The 21,105-nt window shown below is 20.6% G+C and overlaps 1 protein-coding gene across 1 annotated transcript; it reads right to left on the bottom strand.

The window, feature by feature from the left end:
- Positions 1-140: 140 nt before the first annotated feature.
- Positions 141-1,121, bottom strand: CORC01_09785 (alpha-L-arabinofuranosidase axhA-2; the record flags this gene model as incomplete). The annotated part of the gene is made up of 1 exon (XM_022621414.1): positions 141-1,121. One exon carries the CDS (start codon positions 1,119-1,121, stop codon positions 141-143), a length of 981 nt encoding a protein of 326 aa, XP_022472028.1.
- Positions 1,122-21,105: the final 19,984 nt, after the last annotated feature.

The raw sequence follows: 21,105 nt of genomic DNA, 5'->3' as shown, positions 1-21,105 counted from the left end.
CCCTCGCTGCGCGAGAATCCTGACAAGCTCAGCTCCTTCTAACACTGCAGAGACAAAGTGAATCTTTCCTGTTTCCTGCTGCTAACTTCAAGTGCAGAGGTCGGAAAAGGGTTGGGAATGAGCAGTAAAAGATTCAAGTTTTATTTCTTCAACGTGAGAACTCCCGGGCGGTAGGGCAGCAGATCGTAGTCACCACCGGAGCTGGGGGCGCGTCCTTGGTAAAGCAGCTGAAGGTTGCACGGATCGATAGTCATCGTCTGGTCGGGATCGCTGCGGATCAAGTCTCCGTGGCTGATGTCGTTGGTCCAGGTCGCACCGCTGTTGGCCTTGCCGGCAAAGGGGTTGCTCTCGGTCGCGGCCTGGGCAGTCCACGCGCCGCCAAGGCTGGTGGCCGTGAAAGAGCGGAAGTAGCGGCCGTTTGCGCCGATGGCCTCGACGATCATAAGGTATTTTTGCTTGCCCTTGACGGTATAGACCTGGACAGCCTCGAAGAGGTTGTTTCTAGCGTCGCTCATCACGACCGTTGAGGTGGTGCCAAAGTTACCCGGGAATTTTCCAATGGGGATACTGGAGCGGTAGATCTTGCCGTTGTCGCCGGCGAAGAACAGGTACATGTTCTTGCTGTCGCCAATGAGCGTCTGATCGATGGGGGAGGAGCCGGAGATGGTTCCTGAGAACATGGGCTGCGCCGCGGACCACCCGTTCGCGATGGAGGGGTCGCTCGACGTCTTGTAGGAGAACTGGGCTGGTCCCCATTGGTAGGCCAGGACCCAGATGTTCTTGGGCCGGAAAAAGAAGATGGTGGGCGCGACGGTGGACTGGGTCATTTTATTCTGGGAAGCAGAGCTCATCTGAGACCATTCGGAGAAGAGGCCAAAGTTCATTGAGCCATATGACGATCCAGTGTCGTGAGTTGACGCGTACACGAGATGCTTGCCATTATAAGGAACGGCCGTGAAGTCCTTGAGCGCGACCCATCCGGATTTGGGGGTCGCCAGGGCGCCGGTCGATGTCCAATGGTATGTGGATGGGAGGTCGCAAGTCTGTGCGATGACGTCCGTCGCGGATGCAAGCAGCAACAAGGCGGTAGAGACCACGCTCACGTTGACTTTGAGCATCATCTTGACGGTGTTTTGGAATATATACAGGTAATGACAGGAATTTGAATAGCTAGAGTAAGACTACCTTGCCTACAAGTCAGTTGGCAGTCGTCCGATCTTTATGTCCCCGAGACCTTTGACCTTCCTTGGTGGTGATTGGCTCCCTAGCAATATATGAAATGCTGTTCCCAGTGCCCCCTATTGCAGACCGGCAGTTATTGCAATGCCAGAGAGGGCGAGAGAGTCGCCACAGAATACGAAGCTTATCAACCTGGGATTGGTGGGTTAACCTAGGTGAAACTGGTCTATACTGCATGTAGAGTGCCGTTTGTGCCGCGCGGGTTTAGCGACCCCAATACTACTTCCATTATTGCCTAAAGTAATTTGAAGGGTGTCATTCGGTGCTACAAACGGTCAAACCCACTACTCCGTACAGGCCTAGACCTGGGCGGGGTTTGAGGCTCCGGGACCAATTTAAACTTCTTCGCGCTTGTTTTCGAAGGCCTTGCATTCAGCCGGCGGAGCGCGGGCGATGCGCGCCAATGTTCTTCCCTCGGTACTGTATGCGCTTGCATTAGCCCGCATGGGGTTCCATCGGTGTGCACATTGATCTTGGTTTCCCCAGACTTTTCGTCCCAGATGACTTCACCACAACAACAGGGCCAAGGCTCTTCCCGACTTGGCAGTTACACAACAGGGAGTGGCTGGTTGGTAGTAGGAGGCACAGTGAAATTTCCAACATGTGGCTGAAAGACGGCATCCGGTATTGCGGAAAGTAAGGCGGTCTGGTCGATGGCGCCAGCCTAATATCGGATTCTCGCCTTGAGGGTAACGCTGTTCATCTAGTTGGAACCGTGGAAGATTGCGTTTCGGCGACACTCGTATTTGGAGACCAATATAGTTGAAGAGAAATCAGATCATTACATGAACTTCGTCTGAACTTATCGGTTGTATTAGGTCTGCACATAGAGGTTGCCAACCGTGAAAGAGTTGCGACCAATTAATACATAGGATGAACGCCCCTCCTGACGCTCGAAGCAGCTGTGGTAGTCGTCGACGAAGTTGATCCAGCGGACTTCTGCGTCGATGGTGATCTCGCCGTGGACTATGTCGCAAGTGGAGGCGGTGCAGCGCTTCCAGGATAGTTTGGGGTGAATTTCCTGCTAGAGGTCGCCTTTTTCTGTGCCAAGGCGAAGTGGCACAGCAATAATATTGCAAGAAAGGTACATGTTCTTCCGGATGAAATCCGAGTACACATGTCAAACACAATTTATAGATCTTTTGATAAAACCTTTTTTACTTTTAATTCAACACGTTCTATTATAACTAATATAATATTTTTACTATGTAATTATTAAGAGTCCATTGAACTCAATATTAAGGATTGATTTACAACTCCTAGGTTCAAGCGGGATTTAATTGTTTCTCTCTTCTATTTCTACTATATGTAGAGGTATACAATTTCTGACAGCCGATGTAGGCGCCCTTTACCCTTATGGGTGGAACCGGCGTTGAACAATTAAGCAAACAAACAAACAAACTATCATTGCTCCTTTGTTTCTAAGAAAACTCCTCTCCAGGCGCGTCCCAATATCGGCCTTCTAATCGGCCTGTCCCACCGATATTAAAGTGTGTCTGGTTCGCTGCTTTTGCTATATATATATTGCCCATCTTCCCTTCAACCCTTTCCCCACACTTCCCTTCCGGCCTACCTTCGATATCTACTTTATTAATACGTTTAAATTTAATTAAGCTTATAAAATACGGCTTTAAATAAGATTTTAATAATAAAAATATTGATTTTCATCGTAATTTAATTATAATAATCTATTTAATTTATTTAAAAGTTTAAAAAAGGACTTATTACTGACGTTTTTAAAATTTAAAATATTAATAAAGCCGATATTTAATAAAAGTATTATTAAAAAGCCTAACTAAAATCTTTTTATAAAAGAGGACGGTGTTTTAAATAATAATAATATAAATATTAAATAAGTGTTAGTTTACGTAATCACAAGGTGATTTGTTCGATCGAACCGTAGTAACGAAAGGTTAATTACTTTTATATTAATCTCTACGTAAAGTAGAAAAGAGAGGTTCTAACCATAGGTTAAATCGCCGGTTAAACGCTAATATAAAGACCCTTAAATAGCCCTTACACTAGCGCTAACTTAAGGTCGAATTAAGCTTCTAATCTAATATTAACTATTTCTCTTTTATTATTAAACCCATATAATTAAAAAAGTAATTTAATAATCTTATAATAATATATAATACGTTAATAAAAATAATATTTATAGTTTTTTTTCCGTTTCTTTTTTAAGCCTTTTTTGTATAACTTATCCTTTTATATATATTATAATTATTTTATTATTAATAAATTATTCTAAGCTTAGGTTTCAATTTTATTTAATAAAAGCGTTTACTAAATTATTTTTACTATTAATTTAATAAATTTTAAAAGTCTTACGTTATTTATACGATTACTATAAGGTTATAATATTTATTATTAACCTTTTTCTTTTAATAATATTTAATTTAATAAAGTATTTAAATAATAAATAAGAATTTATATAAATAATTATTACTATTATAAATAAGGTTAATCGATTTATAATCTATTTAAATATAATAAAGATTATATAAATAAGGTCGACGCTATTAATTATTTTATAGATTTTTAAAGCTAAAACGCTTTTAATTACTTTTTTACTTTTAATTAATAAATAATAAACGATATTATCGTATATTATAAATTTATTATTTCTTATAGCCTCGTTTACTAAAATAATAATATATTTAAATTAAAAAATTAAATTTACGTTATTTATAAACGATTTATTAACGAAAACGTAAAGCTTAATAAAAGCTAAATTTAATAAGGAATTAATATAAAGGCATACAGAATTAATACAGAGGCATACACCTTACAACAGCATACATATCTACCATCCTAATTAGCTTAAAATTATAATACATTCCCGCAAAAACGGTAAAAGTACTTATAATAATATTTTAATAACTTAATAACTTTAATATTCTCGCTAAATAATATATGCCTTAAGTTATTCCTCACAAAGTATTTATAAAGTCTTTAAAAATAATAAATAAATAAATAATTAATTATTTTTACTTTAATTATAACGTTAACTTATAATAAATTACTTAAATAATAAATAAAATAATATAATCGTAAATTCTTTTATTTACCGTTATTTAATATTATTTTTTATTCGTTTTACCGCTTTTAAATACTAAATTATAACGGCTTTTTATTTATATAACCCCCTATTATTTTTCCTTTATTAAATATATTAAACTAACTTTTTATTTATTATCAAATTAATTTAAAGCCTAATTAAAAATTAAATAGCCGGCCCTTTATAAGCTTTTAATTAACGATAATTTATTACGGCTTTTTAATAAACGGCCTCGTTTACGGCCGGTCAAACCTTAGCTATTTTATATTATAATAATTTAATATTAAAATTATTAACTTTATTAAGGTAGTATAAGCTTTATAAAAACTTATTATATTATATTTTTTAATTTATTATAAAAAATATTATAATTTTTAAATTTAAAATCTAATAATAAAGAATAAAAAAAATATTATTTAAAACCGCTATTATAAATAAACTTTTTATTTATTAAAAATCGATAATTCTATTATTTTTAAAAAAGTCTTATAATAATACGGGATACCTACCTTAATTAATATAAAATAATTATTACTATATTTCTTAATAAAAAATAAAAACGTCCTTTTTTTAAAAAATATTGCCTTATATATAAGCCGGTATTACTTAGTAATTAATTTAAAATATTTTAATAAAATTATAATTCGAAGTTTATTAAAGTATTTTAAACGGGGGCCGAGATAATCCTAGCCGGTAAGCACCTCGTTTTTTATATAAGCTTAATAAAAATATAACTCCTAATCGCTAATTATATCCTATATAATATTAATAAGCTAATGTAAATAACTAAAACTATTAAAAAATAGCTTTTAATATTATTATTATTAAATTTAATATTAAAAATAATATAAATATTAAAATTTTAATATTAGCGGATAAAATAGCGAGCTTATTATATTCTTATAAATAAATATATTAAATATAAGTATTATAAAATCGGGCGTTAATTATTAAACTCTTAATAAAACTTTCTTTATATTTTCTTAAAAAATTACTTTATTTTAATAAAAATAATAAACTTCTATATAATAAATACCCTATAGTAAATATATAAAATAGTTTAATTTACCGTCGTATTAATATAAATATAATCTTCTTTATTAAACTCCGCTATTACTTATATTGTTAAATAAAGATCCTTTTTATTAGACCTATTATTATTATTATTATTACCGCCGATTTTAATTTACTTCTACTTAACCTTAAGTATAATATTAAAATTAATATAATAAATATAGAACTATTACTAAGTATTTAAAAACTCTTCGCTAAATATAACTTTTATTTATTTATTATAATCTATAATAATAATTATAAAACGACGAATTAAATATTAATTAACTAATTATCTTATACTCTTAAAAAGAAATCGAAAGCCCTTTAACTTTTCGTTATTAATAAAACTAAATACTATATTATAAATAAATCTAAAGTATATCTACTTAATTACTTAAAACAATAGAAGCTTAAAACGATTAATATTATAAATATTATTAAAATTAATTACTTTTAAAAATCGCTTCTATATTTAAAAATAATAAAAAAAGGTCTAAATAAACTTAATAAAACGGTCCGGCTTATTATTAACTTACTTAATAATATAAAAAATCTATCGCTTATTAAACAACTTAATTAATACGGCCGTTAGTAAATAACCGTTTAACTTTTCTTAATTTAAACGTATTTTAATATTATAAATATCGTATTAAATAAATACGGAATTTAGGAATTATTTTTATATAATAATATAAACGTTACGTACCTAAATACTAATACAACGGCTTATATTTTTAATAAAATCTTTAATAAATTAAGTACGCTTTTAATATAAAAAGTAAATAAATATTTTAAAACTTAATTAAAAATTATATTAATTATAATAAAGGTCTAATAAGTAATATAAAAACTATTTCTTTTCCTTTTACGCTTTTATAATTACTTATTATTAATAACCGTACTTTTAAAACCTTTGTTATTAAATACCTATGCTTTTTAAAAAACCGGGTTTACTAAATTAATTATATTAAAACGAATATCGTATAAACCGACCTATTTAAAAAATATATTTATACCGTTTTATAATACTAAATCCATTAGCCCTTATAAATATATTAAATTATTTAAAAAAGGCCTTTATAATAAGCTTAAAACTATTTAAAATCGATAGGTTTAAAATAATATTTAAAAAAAAAGAAAAGGATTTCTTAAATTAAATATAATAAAAAACTATAATTTAGAAAGATAATAAACTCAAAAGAGGGTCTTATTATAAAAGTAAATATAAAAATAATAAGTTTATTTAAAAACCTTACGTTTTTCATTAATAATAGCTTAGCTTATATTATTAAAAAAAAGCGGTCGTTAACTTTTTATTAATATTAATAACTTATTAAATAAGCTTAAAAATATTATTAAAATACTCTAAAATACGCTATTAAAAGTCTTAATAACTATTATTAAAAAATAATAAACTCCGCTTTAATAAAATATAAAAAAAAATATATATTAAATATTTTATATCTTTTTTAAAAAACGGCGTATAAAATAAAACGTAAATTTAAAATATTTAATATTAAGAAGAGGGGCGCTATAAGTAAATAAAAATCGAAATAATATAATAAATTAAAAAAAGTCGGTTTTATTAAAAAAACGGCGCTTAAAGTAAAATCTTAATTTAATTTTAAAATAATAAGGCTAATAATAAAATAATAATCGTAGTTCTTATAATACCTCGGCTAATAAATCGTTAATTAAATCATTATATAATTAAAAATCGTTAACTTTATAAAATTAATTAATATTAAAATAATTACTAATTAAAAAAAAAGATAATAATATATCTATATATTAACGTTTTAAAAAATATATTACGTTATTAAAGCTATATTCCACAGCTCAGCGGCGTAAATTACGCTAAGGTTTAATTATTAAAAATAATATATATTAATACTAAATATAAAAACTATAATAATAAAAAAAATTTATATAGGCATAAACTAATAAAATCTAAATATATTAATAATAAAATTTTAAGCTAATTAGGATAGTAAATATATATACCGCTATAAGGTGCATACCTTTATATTAATTCTATATACCTCTATATTAATTCCCATTTAATAAATAATAAATTAGCTTATAATTTAAGTTTACTATTTATTAACTTAGTTATTTATTTAATACAATAATGTTTTTTTTAATTAGATTCGTAGTTTATATTATTTTTATAATATTAAACATTATTTTTAATTAATAAATATTAATAATATACGATCCTTTTATTTACTTTATTTATTTTATTTATTAATTACGTAATATAAAATTAAGAAAAGTAATTTTTTTTCTTTACTTTTTTTAATCAAAAATAATAATATCGTTTTTAATTATAAAAATCCCGTTATTAAATATTAATAAATAATTAATAATAAAGATCTTTTTTAGTTTAATAATAAATTTAGCTTTTTTAAACTTTTTATTTTTTTTTTATATAAATTCGATATTAAATACGCTTAGTATATTATTAGTTTATATATTAATGATTTTATAAAGTCTTTTTAAATAATTAGAAATTAATAAATATAGATTATAAGTTAATATAATTATATTTAGCTATTTAATATAGAAATCGTAATAAATCGCTTATTAATAAGTTCTTGATTTTATTAGCTTATATAATAATTTAAATACTTCGATAATCGTGCCTTTTAAATATTTATTAATTATTTTTTTTAAAAAGTAAATAAGGGTTTTTTATATTAAATTAGTAGCGAATTACGTATATATTTACGTAATATCCTTATTTTATATATAATATCCGTTTTTAATAAAGGAAAAAATTAATATTAATATTAATTATTAATTATTTTTTTAAACCGTTAGTAATTACGTAAATAATTCTACTTTTTTAATATCGTTATATTTTTAAATTACGTAATAAGATTTTTTTTACTACGTATTAGTTCCTTTATTTTTAATTTTTTAAACTATATATAATTTAAAAATCTTTAAATTAATATACTTATTTAAATTATATAAAATAAAGCGATATACGTTTCGATTTTATAAGGTTTTTATTTTAATAATATCTAAAACTTTATAAAGCTTACTTTTTATAATAATAATCTTTTTTTTTTAAAATTTAAAAATTAATTTAAAGTTTATTTTCTTTTTAACTAAATAAAAAATATTAATATAATCGTTAATTAATCCGTTATAATTAAGAAGTTACGGAATTAAGTTTTTTTAAAACCGACTTCGTTATTATTATAATAAATTTAATAATTAATTATTTAATTTATTAGCTACGACGATTTTATTAAAAACGATTTTTAATTAATTAATTTAATCTTTACTTTTTTAAATAAGAAGTAACTATTTAATTTCCTTTAACCTTTTTTTTTTCTTTATAAATTAACTTTTTATTTATTTAATTATATAATCGGATCGCCGTTATTATAATTTTAAATAGTTAATTTTAATTTTTTATAATTATATAAAAACGCTTATTAATAAAGATTAATTTATATAATCTAATTTATTTATTTATAATATTTTTTTAGATTTATATATTTAAGTTTAATAAAATATTAAGATTTTATAATATATTAAGCCCGTTATATACTATTAAGGCTTTACTAATTTACTTTTTTACTTTTAAATTTTATAAAACTTATATTATTTCTTTAATTATTTATACTTTTTAAATAATATTAAATAATAACGGTAATAAAATAATAATTTTAAAATATAATTTAAATATTAATAATATTAAAATTAGCCTTTACGGTCCGGTAATATCGTTATAATATTTTAGTATTATTTATAAATAATCGTCATTTATAAAATTAAAGTTTTTATTTTTAATAATTTTAAACGCTTTTTTTAATTATTAATAAGCTCGTTCGATTTTGTTAATATTATAATAGGCCTTAATTAATATTACTTTTAATTTAATTTTATATAATTTAGCGTTTTTTTTAAATTCGATAAATTTAAAATTAGTTTTAATATTAATTTATATACTATTAAATAAGCCTTAATATATATTAATTTATCGCGCTTTTAATATTATTTAAATTATTTTTATTTAAAAATCAATAAAAAACTATTTTATTTAAAAAAAAAGTAATTAAATTAATTATATAAAAAACTAGCTAGCTATTTAAAAAAAAATTATTTATTATTATTTTTTAATTAAAATTAAGTTCGTTATAAATTTTAAATTTAAATCGCCGCGGGCTTTATACGTTTATTTAATATTAATAATAAAATTTAATTAAATATTTTATTACCGCGATTTTAATATTATTATTTAATTACTTAAGTAAAATATAAAATTTTTAAATCGATAAGTAATTAAACTTTTAATAAAGGCGCTATAATTTAGTTTTTATAAAGTAATAAATTAAAAAAATACTGGTCTTAAGCTTTATAAAAGCATAGCCTTATTATTATTTAATAGTTTTAAACGTTTTATTATTAATAATTTTATTTATAAGGTTTTTAAATATAATATTAAAGCTTTTTATATTTATTAAATATAAAAAAAGGCGTATTAATAGGTAATATATAAAAGGTTATAGTGCTAAACTAAGTTTAAATATTAACTATTTCGATCTTAACGAGCTATTCGCTTAATTTAAATATAATTTTAATAATAATAATTTTAATAATATTAAGTTTAGTTAAATAGATTTTTTTTAAAATTTAAAACTACTTTTCTCCTCTTATTAATTATTTTAAAACTTTCGTATTTAAAATAATTTTTTAAAAAGTTTTTAATTTATATCGATTATTAATAAAATAAATCTATATAATCCTTTTTATTTAATTAATTAAATTATATAAAAAAAGTCTTAACGCTATTATTAAGCCTATTTTTTTTTTAAAATTACTTTTTTTTTATTTATTTAAAATTAAAAATAAAAAGTTTTTATTTTAAATTAGATTAAAAAATCTTGAGATTAAATAATCTTTTTATTAATAAATCGTAATTAGTTATAAAAAAAGCCTGTTTATTTAAAACTTTTACGGTTTATTTTTTATTAAATGTTAAATAATTAATTATTAATAATATAAAATAAAACTATTAAGTTTTATTTAAAATATTTAAATCCTTATTGTTATTAATTAAGTAAATAGTTAAAATTTCTATATTTTTAAACTTTATAATAAGGTTTATAACCTTAGGCGATTTACTTTTATAATTAATAAAAAATTAGTTATATTTAGTTAAGTTAGTTTTATTAATGGTTCTTTTTTTTTTTAAATAATTATTAAATTAATAGCTTTTTTCTTAATATATATAACATTTTTAAAATCTATAGAACCTTATTATAAAAGGCTTTTAAAAGCCGTCCGGAGTTATTTTTCCGTTTTAACTTTATAATCGGGCGCCGTATTTAGCTTTTTTTTTTTTATTATTATAAATACGATTAATTTAATATTATTAATATAATTCTTTATCGATTTAAAACTATTATTATTTAAATATTTTACTTTTAATATTAAATTTAATTTTAAATTAAATATAAAGCGCTTCGTAATTATTAAATTAGTTTTATAAAATAAATCTTATTTTATTGACTTATTAAACCGTAATTAATAAATAATTAACTTTCCGTTTATTAATTCTTTTTATTAATAAAATTTTATTAATTTTATTAATCTATAAAATAAGTTTTTTAAAGATTTTTATTTTTAATTCATTTTTTATTTTCTTTATTATCGATTCGAATAATAAAATTTTAAGTTTAATAAAAAGTTTTTTTTTTAATTATTAATTTTAAAACGGTTTTAAAAAGCGTTACTAATTATAATAAAGTTGTTTTAATTAATTATTATATATAAAACTTAATAATAATTTTCTTTAGCTTTTTTAATAAAAACGATAATAATTACTAAGTAATATTAATAATTTTAAATTTTAGTTTTTTTATAATTAATATAAAATATAGTTAAAGTTTTTTATAAAACTTTATATTTTTTTTTTAAATATTTCTTTTTTTTTAAAAAAGATTTTATTTAAATAGTTTAATTATTATACGTTAGCCGCTTTTAAATTTAAACTTCTATAATTTATTTAAAAAAAAGGATTAAAACCGTATTAATTATAATTAATTAATTATAATTTAATATTCTTATTTAGTTAAATAAAACTAAATAGCCTCGTTTTTATTAACGATTTATTAGCCGTAATAAAAGTTTATAAAAGTAATAATAACTTTATTTTTAATAATATTTTTTTAATTAATATAAATCTTAAAGCCGAAATAGCTTTATTTATAATTTTAAATAAGAATTCGGGCTTTTTAATTTGCTAAATAAACTATTTAAATTAATTAATTATTTAATTAACTTGTATTTTAAATTAAATTAAAAAATTTATTATTTAAACCGTTATTATAAAAGTTTTATAAAGCTACTTCGTTAATATTTAATTTAATAGGACCTTATTATTATAAATAAATCTATTAAATTCTGTAATAATCCATTTATTTATGAATTTAAATTAATTATTAAGCTAATAGTTTAAATTATTAATTATATAATAAAATAAGGTTCGTTTAGTTAAGTTTTATTTACGATATATTTTAATTATAAATAATAACACTATATTAATCTAATTTTTATTAAGATTTTTTATTTTATTATATAACTAATGTCTTTAATACGCTTAAATATTAATAATAATTTATTAATTTAAAATAAGTACTCTTACTTACGCCCGGCTTAACTCGCTTAAGGTCGTATTATAGCCTATATTAAAATTTAAAACGATCGTTATATTAATTTTTAATATATTAAAATTTAATTTATTTAAAAATAATAACGGTAGCTTTTTATTATCGCTCGATTTATTATTAAAAATTAAATCGATTCCTGCGTTTTAAACCTATTTTATAATATTTTTTATATTTATTTTTTATTTTATAAATAAGCTTTTAGCGTCGTTTTTAATTATTATAAGCTCTTTTTATTTAATTTAAACGGTTTTATTATATTTTATTAAAATAAATTACGGTTAATTTAATAACGTTTTAAATACGTACGTTTCTTTTTAAATAAATATTTAAAAAGCGTATATATTTATTAAATAAATTACTATTATTTAATAAATTTTTTTTTTAATAAATGTAAAAAGACCGTTTTAAATCCGTTTTTAATCTTTTTTTTTAAAAAATTATTTTAATTCTAGCCTTTTTTTTTTATATTAATTATTAAATTATTAAAATATTTATTACTTTTATATAATAGGTACTTATAATAAGCTAGTTAAATTTAGAAACTTTATAATAGCCTCGTTTCTATTTATAAATTATCGTTAAGGTAATATTTTATTTATTTATATAAAAAAATAATAAAAAAGTTAAAAAGAGGTTGAATTAAATAAGATTTTATAAGGTTTATTTTATATTTTTAATTTCTTTTTTAATTTAATTATTATATAATTTACGTTTATTAAAGCTATTTTTTTTATTTTTAATTTTATTAAAAAACGTAAATATAATCTATTTAAAAAATCTTTTTAGTTTTTAATTACGCAGCGCCTTAATATATTTTTATTAAAAATTCGTTTTTTATATTTATAAAATTAAATAAATTATATAATTTACGTTTTACGTTTTTTTTTATATTTATACTTTATAAATCATAAAATAAATATAAATATTATATAATTCGGTTAAGATTAATATAAATATAAAGTAAATAGATTTACGTATTTACCATGAGAAATAAATAAAAAAAAAATAAAAAAGTTTTTTAAAATTAAAAAAAATATAAAAAAAGAAATTCTTTTAATAATCGACGGTTAATTTAAACGGTTCCGTTAATAAACCGTTTAAAAGCGTTATTAATATAATAAACGCCTCCTTTCTAATAAAAGTTTAAAAAACCGGAAATTCTTTATTTTATATAATATTAAAAAGTCGTTTTTTTTAGTTTTTATAAAAAGTTAAAATAACGCGATTTTTTTATTTTATACGGTATTAAAAGGTCGCTTTTTTTATTTTATAATAGTTTTATTAATTTATAATAGTAATTAAATTATTAATTAATATTAGTTTACGTAATTATAAGTTAATTTATTTAATCGAATTATAGTAACGAAAGGTTAATTACTTTTATATTAATCTCTATATAAAGTAGAAAAGAGAAGTTTTAATCGTAAGTTAAATCGCCGGTTAAACGCTAATATAAAAACCTTTAAATAGCCCCTACGCTGGCGCTAACTCGAGGTCGAATTAAGCTTTTAATCCGATAATAAATATATAACTATTTAGATATAAGATTTTAATTTTAGTTTTTTAAAAGGTGTTTGTCGGATTAAAAGCCTAATTCGACCTCGAGTCAGCGCTAGCGCAAAGGCTATCTAAAGGTCTCTATATCCGCGTTTAACTAGCGATCTAATTAATAGTTAAAACCTCTCTTTTCTAATTTACGTAAAGATTAATATAAAAATAATTAACCCTTCGTTATTACGGTTTAATTAAATAAATCACCCTATGATTATGTAAACTAATATTAATTAGTAATTTAATTAATATCGTAAATTAATAAAGCTATTATAAAATAAAAAAGGTAACTTTTTAATACTATATAGGATAAAAAAATCGTATTATTTTAACCTTTTATAAAAACTAAAAAAAACGACTTTTTAACGCCGTATAAAATAAAAAAAATTTAATTTTTTAAATTTTTATTAAAAAAAAGGTGTTTATTATATTAATAATACTTTTAAACAGTTTATTAATAAAACCGTTTAAATTAACCGCTAATTATTAAAAAAATACTTTTTTTTTTACCTTTTTTAATTTTAAAAAACCTTTTTTTTTACTTTTTTTTTTTATTTACTTTTTATAATAAATACGTAAATCTATTTATTTTATATTTATATTAACTATAACTGAATTACGTAATATTTATATTTATTTTATAACTTACGAAATATAAATATAAAATAAAAACGTAAATAATAAATTATATAATTTATTTAATTTTATAAGCGTAAAAAATAAGCCTTTATTATATAACAATTAAATTTAAAAAGAAATTAAAAATATTAAATAAACTTTATAAAGTCTTATTTAATTTAACTTTTTTTTAATTATTTTATTATTTTTTTAAATAAATAAATAGAATATTATTTCAATAACGATTTATAAATAAAAACGAGGCTATTATAAAATTTCTAAACTTAATTAGCTTATTATAAATATTTATTATATAAAAATAATAAATATCTTTATAATTTAATAATAAGCGTTAAAAAAAAAAACTAAAGCTAAGGTAATTTTAAAAAAAAAAAATTGAAAACGGATTTAAAATAGTTTTTTTATATTTTTTAAAAAGAAATAAATTATTAAATAATAATAATTTGCTTAATAAATATATATACTTTTTAAGTATTTATTTAGGGAGAAACGTACGTATTTAAAACGTTATTAAATTAATTATAATTTATTTTTAATGAAATATAATAAAATTATTTAAATTAAATAAAAGGAGCTTATAATAATTAAAAACGACGTTAAAAGCTTATTTATAAAATAAAAGGTAAATATAAAGAATATTATGAAGTAAACCTAAGGTATAGGAATTAATTTAATTTTTAATAACGAGTTAAATAACGATAAAAGGCTGCCGCTATTACTTTTAAACGGGTTAAATTTTAACGTCTTAAAAATTAATATAACGATCGCTTTAAGTTTTAATATAGGCCGTAATATAACCTTAAGTGAGTTAAGCCGGGCATAGGTAAGAGTGTTTATTTTAAATTAATAAATTATTATTAATATCTAAGTATATTAAAGAGATTAGTTATATAACGAGACGGACGATTTTAATAGTAATTAAATTAATACGGCGTTATTATTTATAATTAAAATATATTATAAATAGAACTTAATTAAGCGAACTTTATTTTACTATATAATTAATAACTTAGGTTATTAACTTAATAATTAGTTTAAATTTATAAATAAACGGATTATTAAAGAATTTAGCGGATTTATTTATAATAATAAGGTTTTATTAAATTAAACGCTAGCGAAATAGTTTTATAAGATTTTTATAATAACGGTTTAAGTAATTAATTTTTTAATTTAGTTTAAAACGTAAATTAATTAAATAACTAATTAATTTAAATAATTCATTTAGTAAATTAAAAAGCCCGAATTTTTATTTAAAATTATAAACAGAGCTATTTTAATTTTAAAACTTATATTAATTAAAAAGATATTATTAAAAATAAGGTTATTATTACTTTTATAAACTTTTATTACGGCTAATAGATCATTAATAAAAATAAAGTTATTTAGCCCTATTTAACTAAATATAAATATTAAATTACGATTAATTAATTATAATTAATACGGCTTTAATACTTTTTTTTAAATAGGTTATAAAAATCTAAATTCAAAAACGGTTAATATACGATAATTAATTAATTTAAATAAGATGTTCCTTAAAAAAAAGAAATATTTAAAAGGAAAATACGAAGTTTTATAAAAACCTTTAACTATATTTTATATTAATTATAAAGAGATTAGGATTTAAAATTATTATTATTATTTAATAATTATTATTATTTTTATTAAAAAAGCTAAGGAATATTATTATTAAATTGTATATATAATAGTTAATTAAAACGATTTTATTATAATTATTAATATCTTTTAAAGCCGTTTTAAAATTAACGATTAGAAAAAAAAGCTTTTTATTAAATTTAAAGCTTTATCGTTCGGATTAATAATAAAAAAGATAAAAAGTAAACCGAGGATAAAGATTTTTAAAAAACTTATTTTACGGATTAATAAGATTAATAAAACTTTATTAATGAAAGGAATTAATAAATAAAAAGTCGATTATTTATTAACTATGGTTTAATAAGTTAATAAAATAAAATTTATTTTATAAAACTAACTTAACGATTATAAAGCGCTTTACGTTTAATTTAAAACTAAATTTAATATTAAAATTAAGATATTTAAATAATAATAGTTTTAAATTAATAAAAAACCGTATTAATAATATTAAATTAATTATATTTATAACGATAAAAGGGAAAAAGTTAAATATAGCGCCTAATCGTAAAGCTAAAATAAAAAAATAACTTTAAACGGTTTTTAAAAGCTTTTTATAATAGGGTTTTACGGATTTTAAAAATATTATATATATTAAAAAAAGGGTTATTAATTTAATAATTATTTAAAAAAAGAAAGAATTAAAATATATAAGCGATATAAAAAGGCAAAAAGAACCGCCGATAAAACCAATTTAATTAAATATAATTAATTCCTTATTAATTACGAAAATAAATCGTTAAAAATTATAAACTTTATCGTAAGGTTTAAAAATATAAAAGATTTAACCGTTTATTTAATTAGTAACAATAAGGATCTAAACGTTTTAAATAAAACTTAATAACTCTATTTTATTTTATTAATAACTAATTATTTAATATTTAATAAAAAATAAGCTATAGAAGTTTTAAATAAATAAGCTTTCTTTTATAACTAATTACGATTTATTAATAAGAAAATTATTTAATTTCGAAACTTTTTAATTTAATTTAAAGTAAAAACCTTTTATTTTTAATTTTAAATAGGTAAAAAAAGAGGTAATTTTAAAAAGAAAATAAACTTAATAATAGCGTTAAGACTTTTTTTATACGATTTAATTAATTAAATAAAAGGGATCGTATAGATTTATTTTATTAATAATTAATATAAATTAAAAACTTTTTAAAAAATTATTTTAAATATAAAAGTTTTAAAATAATTAATAAAAGGAGAAAGGTAATTTTAAATTTTAAAAAAGATTTATTTAGTTAAATTTAATATCGCTAAAGCTAATATCGTTAAGATTATATTTAAATTAAATAGATAGATTATTAAGATTAAAATAGTTAATATTTAAACTTAGTTTAGTATTATAACTTTTTATATATTACTTATTAATATATTTTTTTTTATATTTAGTAAATATAAATCGTTTTAATATTATATTTAAAAATTTTATAAATAGGATTATTAATAATAAAGCGTTTAAAACTATTAAATAACGATAAGGCTATACTTTTATAAAGCTTAAAATCGGTATTTTATTAATTTATTATTTTATAAAGATTAAACTACGGTGCTTTTATTAAAAATTCGGTTACTTATTAATTTAAAAACTTTATATTTTATTTAAATAGTTAAATAACGATGTTAAGATCGCGATAATAAAATATTTAATTAAGTTTTATTATTAATATTAAATAAATATATAAAGCCCGTGGCGATTTAAATTTAAAATCTATAATGAGCTTAATTTTAAGTAAGAAATAATAATAAACGTTTTCTATTTAAATAACCGGCTAGTCTTTTATATAATTAATTTACTTACTTTTTTTAAATAAAATAGTTTTTTACTAATTTTTAAATAAAAACGGTTTAAATAACGTTAAAAACGTAATAAATTAATATGTATTAAGGCCTACTTAACGGTATATAAATTAATACTTAAATTAGTTTTAAATTTATCGAATTTAAAAAAAACGCTAAATCGTATAGGATTAAATTAAAAATAGTATTAATTAAGGCTTATTATAATATTAATAAGATTAAACGAGCTTATTAATAATTAAAAAAAAGCATTTAAAATTGTTAAAAAAAAAAGCCTTAATTTTATAAATAACAATTATTTATAAGTAATATTAAAATATTATAACGATATTATTAAATTATAAAGTTTAATTTTAATATTTTTAATATTCGGATCGTATTTAAAAATTATTATTTTATTACTATTATTATTTAATATTATTTAAAAAACGTAAATAATTAAGAAAGTAATACGAATTTTATAAAATTTAAAAATAAAAATATAAATTAATAAAGCCTTAGTAATACGTAATAAGCTTAATATATTATAAAATCTTAATATGTTATTAAATTTAAATATACGGGTTTAGAGAAATATTATAAATAAATAAATTAGACTATATAAATTAATTTTTATTAACGAGCGCTTTTATATAATTATAAAAGATTAAAATTAATTACTTAAGGTTATAATAACGGCGATTTAATTATATAATTAAATAAATAAAAAAATAATTTATAAAGAAAAAAAAAAAGAGTTAAAAAAGGTTAAATAGTTACTTTTTATTTAAAAAAGTAAAAATTAAATCGATTAATTAAAAGTCGTTTTTAATAAAATCGTCGTAATTCATAAATTAAATAGTTAATTATTAAATCTACTATAACGGCAGCGAGGTCGGCTTTAAAAAAACTTAATTTTATAACTTTTTAATTATAACGGATTAATTAATAATTATATTAATATTTTTTATTTAATTAAAGAGAAAATAGATTTTAAACTAGCTTTTAAATTATAAAAAAAAGGGATTATTATTATAAAGGGTAAGCCTTACGAGGTTTTAAATATTATTAAAATAAAAACCTTATAAAATTGAGGCGTATATCGTTTCGTTTTATATGATTTAAATAAGTATACTAATTTATAGATCTTTAAGTTACGTATAGTTTAAGAAATTAAAAATAAAAGAATTAATACGTTATGTAAGAAATCTCGTTATATAATCTAGGGATATAGCGACGTTAAGAAGGTAGAATTGCTTACGTAATTACCGACAGTTTAAAAAAGTAGTTAATAATTAATATTAGTTTTAATTCTTTTTTTATTAAAGACGGATATTACGTATAGAGTAGGGATATTACGTAAGCGTATATATAATCCGCTATTAATTTAATACGGAAAATCTTTACTTACTTTTTAAAAAAGATAATTAATAAATATTTAAAAGGCACGATTATCGAAATACTTAAACTATTATATGGGTTAGTAAAATCGGGAACTTATTAATAGGCGATTTATTATGATTTTTTTATTAAATAGCTGGGTATAATTATATTAACTTACGATCTATACCTATTAATTTTTAATTATTTAAAAGAATTATATAAGATTATTAATATATAAATTAATGATACGTTAAGCGTATTTAATATTAAATTTATATAGAAAGAAGATAAAGAGCTTAAAAAGGCCGGATTTATTATTAAATTAAAAGAGATTTTTATTGCTAATTATTTATTAATATTTAACGGCGGGATTTTTATAATTAAAAGCGATATCGCCGTTTTTTATTAAAAAGGGTAAAGAGAGAAGATTACTTTTATTAATTTTATATTATATAACCGGTAAAAGAGATATTAAATAGAGTAGGTAAAAAGATTATATATTATTAGTATTTATTAATTAAAAATAACGTTTAATACTATAAAAATAGCGTAAACTATAAATCTAATTAAAAAAAATATTACCGTATTAAATAAACGGCTAAGTTAATAAATAATAAACTTAAATCGCGGGCTTATTTATTATTTACTAAATTTAGCTTTTATTAAGCTTTATATTTTTATTAATAAATCGTTTATAAATAATATAAGTTTAACTTTTTAATTTAAATATATTATTATTTTAGTAAATAAGGCTATAGGAGACGACGAATCTATAATATATAATAATATTATTTATTATTTATTAATTAAAAGTAAAAAAGTAATTAAAAGCGTTTTAATTTTAAAAATCTATAAGATAGTTAATAATGTCGACTTTGCTTACGCAATCTTTATTATATTTAAATAGATTATAAATTAATTAATCTTACTTACGATATTAACGATTATTTATACGGATTTTTATTTATTATATAAATACTTTATTAAGTTAAATATTATTAAAAAGAAAATATTAATAATAAATATTATAGCTTTACGGTAATTATATAAATAACGTAAGATTCTCGAGATTTATTAAATTAATAATAAAAATAATTTAATAAACGTTTTTATTAAATAGAACCTAAACCTAAGCTTAGAATAATTTATTAATAATAAAATAATTACGGTATATATAAAAGAATAAGTTAAATAAAAAAGGTTTAAAAAAAAAACGGAAAAGGAATTATAAATATTACTTTTATTAGCGTATTATATATTATTACGAGATTATTAAATTACTTTTTTAATTATATAAGTTTAATAATAAAAGAGAGATAGTTAGTATCGGATTAAAAGCTTAATTTGACCTTAAGTTAGCGCTAGCATAGGGGCTATCTAAGGGTCTTTATATCCGCGTTTGATCGGCGATTTAACTAACGGTTAGAACCTTTCTTCTCCAGTTTACGTAGAGATTAATATAAGAGTAATTGACCCTTCGTTACCACGGTTCGATCGAACAAATCACCTTGTGATTACGTAAACTAATAGTATTTAATATTAACGAAATAAATAGTTAATATACTTATTTTAAAATAGCGCTACCGACTTAATACGTATTATTAAAATTCGGTTTTATTAATAATTTTTTTTTAGCAATTATTTAATTAAAACTTAAGTCTAATTAGTAATAGAAAGTTTATTATAATTTATTATAAATTAGCTAGCGAATTTTTAAGATTATCTAAGGGCTTCCGACGGCTTTAAAATTATTATATTTTAATTTAATATTTTAATAAAATTCTTTTATGATTATTTTTATTATTTAAGATTATTAGTTTACGTAATCACAGGGTGATTTATTCGATCGAACCGTAGTAATAAAGGGTTAATTACTTTTATATTAATCTTTACATAAAATAGAAAAGAGAAATTTTAATTCTAAGTTAAATCACTAGTTAAATATTAATATAAAAACCCTTAAATAGCCCCTACGCTAACGCTAATTTAAAGTTAAATTAAGCTTTTAATTTAATATTAATTTATTTTTTTTATTATTAATCTTGTATAATT

Source organism: Colletotrichum orchidophilum (assembly GCF_001831195.1).
Source record: "Colletotrichum orchidophilum strain IMI 309357 chromosome Unknown Scaffold_91.1, whole genome shotgun sequence".
Classification (NCBI taxonomy): Eukaryota; Fungi; Ascomycota; class Sordariomycetes; order Glomerellales; family Glomerellaceae; genus Colletotrichum; species Colletotrichum orchidophilum.
Note: the sequence above shows the minus strand (reverse complement) of the source record. Positions and strands in the feature narration are given on the sequence as shown.